Source organism: Mus caroli, chromosome 14, assembly GCF_900094665.2.
Source record: "Mus caroli chromosome 14, CAROLI_EIJ_v1.1, whole genome shotgun sequence".
In the NCBI taxonomy this organism is placed as follows: domain Eukaryota; kingdom Metazoa; phylum Chordata; class Mammalia; order Rodentia; family Muridae; genus Mus; species Mus caroli.
The window spans coordinates 1,030,041-1,038,042 of record NC_034583.1 but is presented as its reverse complement, the minus strand read 5'-3'; the positions used below and the strand labels follow the sequence as shown (position 1 = coordinate 1,038,042).

The window sequence follows — 8,002 nt, the reverse complement described above, 5'->3', positions numbered from 1 at the left end:
CTTTCTTTCTTTCTTTCTTTCTTCCTTCCTTTCTTTCTTTTTTCTTCCTTTCTTTCTTTCTTTCTTTCTTTCTTTCTTTCTTTTTTCTTCCTTCCTTTCTTTCTTTCTTTCTTTCTTTCTTTCTTTCTTTCTTTCTTTCTTTCTTCCTTTCTTTCTCTTTCTTTCTCAGGATCTCTCTATGTAGCCCTAGCTATCCTTGAACTCACTGTGTAGACCAGTATGGTCTCAAGCTCATAGAGATTTACTGTATTCATGACACCCAAGTGCATGTACCACCACATCTGATAATACATTCTATTTTATAGGCACATATTCTTTAATCCATATAGACACTATGGTTACTATGTGACATAGCTTTGTAGTGTCTTTGAAAAGCAAGGTGTTAAGGCACCTGTGAATGTCTTTTATTCTTTTTAAGTAAAAATTCTATTTATTTATTTACTTATTATTTTCACATTTTTGGGTATTTTGTCTGCATATATATCTATATACCACAAGCATGTAGTGTCCATGAAACCCATGGGGTTGTAAGTTGTAAGCCACCATGTGGGAGCTGTGAATTGAACCCAGGTCCTTTGGAATAGCTGCCAGTGCTCTTAACTGCTTAAACACCTCTCCAGCCCCTGTGTTTTGTTCTTGTACTACTGAATGAAGTTTGTGATATATCTTTCATCAAGCATCAACGTGATTTACGTGTGAGTACACATAGCTTACTGATTGACACCGCTCATTAAGTTACAGGAAGCTTTAATAAACTCTTGCATAAAGGACAGTGTCAGAGTCTGTTGAGTCTAGCACCTAACACTAGCACTCTACTTCGCCAGCTTATAAATACTATATTTACTATGCGAGAAGAGACCTCAGATGAATAACTGAATGATGCACCTGAGGGCCATAGAAAAACAAGAATAATCAACATCCAGAAAGTGGTGGACAAGAAGCCATAATCAAAATCATGGATGAAATTAGTGAAATTTCAAGTGAAAAAAAAAATACAAAGAATCGGTGAAGCAGAGCTGGTTCTCTGAAAAGATGAACAAGATTTACAAATCTTTATCCAAATTAACGAGAGGAGAGATGATCTAAATTAGTAAAATTAGAATTGATAGGGAAGAGATTACAGTATTTCCTAATACAGTAGACACAGTATTAGGAAAAAGCAGCTAAAGGTACATTCAGTGGGTCCAGGGGCAAGGGGGCCACTAAGAGATCACGCCACGCAGCAGATCTAATATAACACACTGACTGAGACAGAAACAAGACAAATAATAAAACAATACCATTCACAATAGCCTCAAAACAAAATATTTTGGAATAATCTAAGGCAGTGAAAGACTTGTATAATAAAAACATTAAGACATTTAAAGAAGGAAACTAATTAGACATCAGAGGACAAAATACTTTCTATGCTCAATGGTTGGCAGGATTAACATGGTGAAAATGGTCATTCGACCAAAAGCAGTCTACAAATTCAAATTCAACAAATTCAAATAATTAAAAAAATTCAACCCAATCCTATCAAAATTCCAACAAAATTCTTCACAGGAATTTTAAAAAACCATGTTTAATTAAAGAAAGATTTTAAAAAATTATTGTATGTGTTTAAATGTATGAGTGTTTGCTTACATGTGTATGTATGCCATATGTGTGCCTGGTGCCTGCAGAGATCAGCATCAAATCCCCAGGAATTGGAGTTATGAGTAGTTGTGAAGCATCATGTGAGTGCTGAGAGTTGAATCTGGGTCCTCTGCAAAGCAAGTAGTGCTTTTAACCACTGAGCTATCTTTGTAATCCCAATGGCATCATCTTCAGTATCAATGCTGGTCAAATTGTAGAATGAAACTAGACTTGTATCTCTCACCCTACACAAAACTGAACTCCAAATGGATCAAGGACTTCAACCTAAGGTCATGCCCTGCATGGGTGCATGAGGTCACAAGTGCAGGAGAGATGGGATCTATATGAAAAGGGGTGGGGGGGGTTGCAAGAGGGGTAGTAAGAGAGGGGTTGTAAGAGGGGCTGTAAGAGGGGGTTGTAGACGACTCCAAGGAAATAATGCTAATGTTTTCCAGATACAACAGGTCAGATACACATATGAACTCATCGATTAAGACAGCATGTAGAAGATGTACACACGTTTGAGCCAGACACAAATCCCAAGACAGAGAACAGAAGTCCCACTGTTAGTTGACAAACTTTTGGCATTTGGTTGCTTAGGGTATATTGAACATTTCAATGTACAGCAGAGCCCTACACCCAGGAGTAGGGTGGACTTGATGGATGGAGACAGACACAGAGACACAGAGACACAGAGACAGAAATACAGAGAGAGATAGAGAGACAGAGACAGAGAATATGACGTTGGGTCAGTGGGTGGTGGACGATCTGGGAAAGGGGAATGAGTATGATCAATACACATTGTATTACAATTTTGAAGATTAAATAAAACATTAAAACTACCAAGAGCCTTGCAGCCCGAGCAGCTCCCTCCTCTGTGGAACATTCCTCAGTGGCTGCAGTGATCGCCATCTCAGTGACTCATGGGCCTAACCTTTGATATTGACCTTTTCCCTGCCTCTTAATCCATAGACTGGCAGGTGCCTTCACACTGGGCAAATGTACTGTGCTTATTCCTGGGAATAGTCACACCCCAGGGTCACTTTCTGGAATTTCACCTCTTCCTTCTATATGAAATCTACCTGTCTTGCTGACTTCTAGAGACATTCCAAGTAGGAGGTCACTTCAGTCCCCTGAAGGATCTTCCTTTACATTATTATGGTGATAGCATTATCACCATGACTATAAATAATAGCATGAGATTCTTTTTCATGTGTGCTTGTGCTCTGGACTCTGTATATCTTAATGTGCCTTAAAGTATATAATACCGATAAACTATTGTAGGTGCTTTATGTGATATTTGCCATGTAAATACAGTGTACATAGTTACAGTGTGAAATGTGTCAGAGATGTCAAATATCTGCTGTAGATCACACAGTTACAGGATTCTGTAATATTTTCCACTGTCTCCCTGCCAGCACTATAACCTAGTACCACGTTTCCTCCTGTTCTATACTCTATGTTCTGTGACTCCCATGCCCCCTTCCTTAAAAGGCAAACAAAGTTAGGTTTATAGGCATAGGTGGGTCAGGCGCTCAAGGTTGTCCTGGGCTACATGACTCCTGCCTCATGAAAAATAGTAACAACAACCAAATTAAAACAAAACAAACACAAAAGTCATCAAAACAGAGCACAGGCACCAAATTCAGTTTCCCCTCAGGGCATTTGTGCTGCATTTGTTTGGAATGCCTTTTCTTGCTTTTCTCCTCCTTCTCCTCCTTCTCCTCCTTCTCCTCCTTCTCCTCCTTCTCCTCCTTCTCCTCCTTCTCCTCCTTCTCCTCCTTCTCCTCCTTCTCCTCCTTCTCCTCCTTCTCCTCCTTCTCCTCCTTCTCCTCCTTCTCCTCCTTCTCCTCCTTCTCCTCCTTCTCCTCCTCCTCCTCCTCCTCCTCCTCCTCCTCTTCCTCCTTCTCCTCCTTCTCCTCCTCCTTCTTCTCCTCCTTCTCCTCCTTCTTCTCCTTCTTCTTTCTCCTTCTTCTCCTTCTTCTTCTTCTTTTGGTTTTTCAAGACAGGGCTTTTCTCTGTAGCCCTGCCTGTCCTGGAACTCACTCTGTAGACCAGGCTGGTCTCGAACTCAGAAATCTGCCTGCCTCTGCCTCCCGAGTGCTGGGATTAAAGGCATGCACCACCACACCCAGCTACTTCTTGCTTTTTAATACATGATATTTCCCAGAAATCATCCTGGACCAGGCTGCCTACAACTGCCCCTACTAGCTTTTCTTTATTTGAGCTCTCATGCATGCTCTTCATTGCACTCACCATTCCTGGCCTTTTTTTCATCACTAACTTGTGTGTTTGTTAAGCCAAATTATACCACTACAATAGAAACTTCCTGTAAGCAGTGACCTTGTCTGTTACTCTGAACTAAATCTCAGGACCAGCTGGCAGTTAATGGTCACTCAGATAATACTTGAGTGAGCCTCACACCTAGCTGTTGGCTGGATAGGAATTCCGAGACAGAAAGGTGTGCCCAGTGCACTTCTTTCTCTGCTGTCTTGGATATTATCTTGAGTCTAGAATAAGGTTGGATACATGTCTTATCAGGTGCTTGAGTTTACCCAGCCTAAGTCTTGAGAGTTTTGTTCAGATTTCCTGGGGATTCTAGGTTTATAAGTCTGGCTGGACTAGAAATCACTACAAACCACAAGATATTAAAAAGGAATCAGCTCCTTCTTGAGATGATTTTCTACCTGGTTGTCATGAAGAACTAAAAAGCCATGTGACTGAGAACATTCTGGGAGGGATGTTGGATGGTTGATGAACATGTTTTGTATTTCTTACATTTTAATATTTAAGGACTTACTCAGAAATTGCCCCCAGAAAAAGGAGGAATTCCTTTGGCACTGATAATGCAGAAGAAGACTTAAATTGTTGTCAAATAAATACACAGTGGTCAACATCCTTAACATCAACAAAAACACAGGTGTGGGGCTGGCAGGGGCAGCTCAGTCAATGCTTTGCAAACAGGGACCTGAGCACAGCACCGAGGATCCATATAAAAGTGCAGGTGATGTACATTTGTAACCCCAGCACTGGGGAGAAGGAATCCCTGGCTCGTTGGTTGACAGTCTAGCCTAATTGCTCATAAACTCCAGGTCAGTGAGAGACCCTTTCTCAAAGGAGGTGACAATTCTGAGGATAATATGTGAGTGCTTGGTTCAGAGAGTGGCACTATTAGGAAGTGTGCCCTTGTTGGTGTAGTTGTGGCCTTGTTGGAGTAAGTGTGTCACTATGTGTGTGTGTGTGGCTGCTGGAGAGGCCCTCCTCCTAGCTGCCTGAGGACAGTCTGCTCCTGGGTTCTTTGGATGAAGATGTAGAACTCTCAGCTCCTCCTGCACCATGCCTGCTTGAATACTGCTGTGCTACTTGTGGTGATGATAATGGACTGAACCTCTGAACAGGTAAGCCAGTTAAATCTTGTCCTTTATAAGAGTTGCCTTGGTCACCATATCTCCATATGCAATGGAACCCTAACTCAGCATGTAAAGTTTTCCTTTGGCTTCTACCCACACATACATACCCATGTACATGCATACACGCACATCAGAAGGATGGAAGTAAGAAATGAAAAACATCAAAGCTTACGGGCAACATAAAATGGATTTAGATCATAGCCAAAAAGTTTATTTTATATCAAACTATATCTATTTTTAGGTGGGCTACAAATTTGTCTTTCTGGTCATCAACCCCAAAACATGGATATTTGAGATGAAAATGAATGGCCGCTGACTGTCTCTGTCACTGACACATTCAAAGACAGGTAAAAAAGAGGCAATAGTTAGGAGTAACCAGCCCATTAATACAGATTCCTACTTGGGAGGCAGAGGCAGGTAGATCTCGGAGTTCGAGGCCAGCTGTCTCAAAACAAAACAAAACAAAACAAAACAAAACAAGCAAGCAAACCACAAATTCCTAAGCACAACGATATTTTGAATGAATTTTCTTTTAATTTTTGTGAGACACTGGGGACAAGCTACAGAAACCAGGCTGACTTCAAACTTGCATTAGTCTTATCTCTGCCTCTTCAGTGCTAAGATTACAGATTTTAGCATAATTTACTTAAAGTTATCTGAGAAAGAAATGATCTTCGTCAAAAAGATTTTTTTTTTCCCAGTGTAGCCCTGGCTGTCCTGGAACTCACTATGGAGGTCAGGCTGCCTGCCTCTGCCTCCTGAGTGCTGGAATCAAAGGCCTATACCACATGTCTGGCAGGAAGGCTATTTTTAATTTTTAATTTTGTGTCATGCCACTTTGCTGAATGTACTCATCAGCAGTTGACATTTCCTGCTAAAGTGCTTGAAAGGTTTGTGGCATCCCCTGACCTCCATCAAAATCTTAATAAGCATACAGAGGGTGCTGAAAAAGGCAGGCATGGTGCTGTGGGAGGCTGAGGCAGGAGGACTGCCAGGTGTTCCAGGCCAGCTTGGGCTATATTGAATTAAATACTTGCTTTAAGAAAAAACAAAAACAGAAAACCAAAGAAACAAACAAAACCCCAAAACAAAACCCAAAGCAAAAGCAAAACCCCAACAACAACAAAAAAAAGCAGAAAAAAGTCCTCCATCTTTCTGAATGTCTATGTTAAAGAGGGGAATAAATAAGCACGTTGGTTTGTCATTTTACTTCTGCAAAGCACCCCATGTGTGCCCTACAGAAAAATGGAATGCTAAAAAAAATCAGTTTGAATCTATTGAAATATCATAATTCTGTAAAATACAAGTACACAACGTATACATTTATTGACTTAAAATGTCTCTTTTTGCTTCTCCAGTTTTTTTTGTGGCTCGAGGGGAAGGATTTTACTCCAGCCAATCAGTATTTCTTTCCCCTACATTATTTTATTCTAGGATTTTGTTTCTTTTGTTTTGAGAAGATATCATGTATCCCAGACTGGCCTCAAACTCCTATGTAGCGAAGGAGAAGCTTGAACTCCGAATCTTCTCGTTTCCATCTTCTAAGAGTTGGTTTATTCTGGAATAGTAAGTAAATAACAAATGTCATTTTGAACCACGAGGCTGCACCTTCGGGAACTTGGAGTCACTTGGAGTTTGGAGCAGGCGACAGCCAACTGCAGTGCTGCAAAGGACCTGAACCATCACCCAACTCTCTTCAGTGTCTGGCCTTTGGAGGAGAGTCTGCTGGTGAGACGCGTAGACAAAGCTCTTCACCTACTCAGGTTGCAGGGTTGGCTAAGCTCCAGTTACTCGAGTCCAAGGTCGGTGCTCAGGAAGTTTAGTGGCGTTGCTAGGCTACGGAAAAAAGGAGGCAGGCAGAAGCCAACCCTTCCTTGCTGTAACTGTCCTTGGGGTGTGCACACGCGCACTTGAGAGAGTGCACTTGAGTTCGGCGGGTAGGAGACGAAATCCACAATTGGCAGATGCAGAACTGCCACCCTTCCTGGTTGGAAAGCTCCTTGAGATGTGCACCCAGGTGCTGGGCTGAGCCGCGTTGCCAGGAGACACAGGGGGCGGTTGGCCAGACACAGAACCGTCGACCCCTGTGGCGGGGTGGAGAGCCCGGCTGGCTTTATTTCAAAGCTCTCTAAGGAGGCGGGCGGGGCCGCGGGGCAGGGAGGACTGGCTGGTCTCTGGGCGTCCCTATGAAGAGGATCTTTTGGTCCAGGAGGAGGGGCCCTCGGCCGGGCCACTCCTCCACCAGCCGGTGGGCAGCCTGCCTGGGCTTTGGGTGTGCGGGAGGTGAAAGGCAGGCAGTGCCCAGATACCTCACTGGATACTGCGCGGTGGGACGGCTCCACCGAGCTGCGAGTGTCGGCGCTGTAGCTACAGTGGAGCGTTTCCTCACGTTCCGGGTAAACGGTGTCAACGACCCAGACAAGAGGAACAGGTAATAGAATCTAGGAGTAGGTAAGAGCAGGAAGTGAAGGGGCTCTTGGCGACAGGCGGGGCCCGACTTGGGGGAGTGGTTGAGTCTAGTGACAGGGGTGTGTTGATTATGACAGAGGGAGAGCTTTGCTGTGCAATGGAGGAATTCGCTCTAAATGATCAACTCCCAAAGTTTTGTTGTGAGAGGAAGGCAGGAGTAGTAGTTACTGTCTAACGGGTAGAATAAAAGGGTAAAGAAAAAACACCTTGACCCTGACTTGACCCCAAGGGCCAAGAAACAGAATCCCACATAAACTCATCAATGCCCACGAACCCCATTCCTGGGACCCGTATGGTAGATGAGAATTAACTTCCACAAGTTGTCCTCTGACTTCCATACACCCAGTAGCCTGAGCATGCGCGCACACCCAGGAACAGCTTCCCCACGCCCACATACCACAACCTTTCCTTTCCTTTTCCTTTTCCTTTTCCTTTTCCTTTTCCTTTTCCTTTTCCTTTTCCTTTTCCTTTTCCTTTTCCTTTTCCTTTTCCCCTCCTCTCCCCTC

At 43.1% G+C, this 8,002-nt stretch overlaps 1 protein-coding gene across 1 annotated transcript in view; it reads left to right on the top strand.

Moving 5' to 3' along the window:
• Positions 1-6,978: 6,978 nt before the first annotated feature.
• LOC110309629 (ankyrin repeat domain-containing protein 26-like) overlaps positions 6,979-8,002 on the top strand; it is a 52,772-nt gene continuing 51,748 nt past the window's right edge. The window contains exon 1 of the mRNA XM_021182364.1: positions 6,979-7,458. Within this exon, the coding sequence (XP_021038023.1) occupies positions 7,214-7,458 (245 nt within the window). The 5' untranslated portion in view covers positions 6,979-7,213. The remainder of the gene's footprint in view (positions 7,459-8,002) is intronic.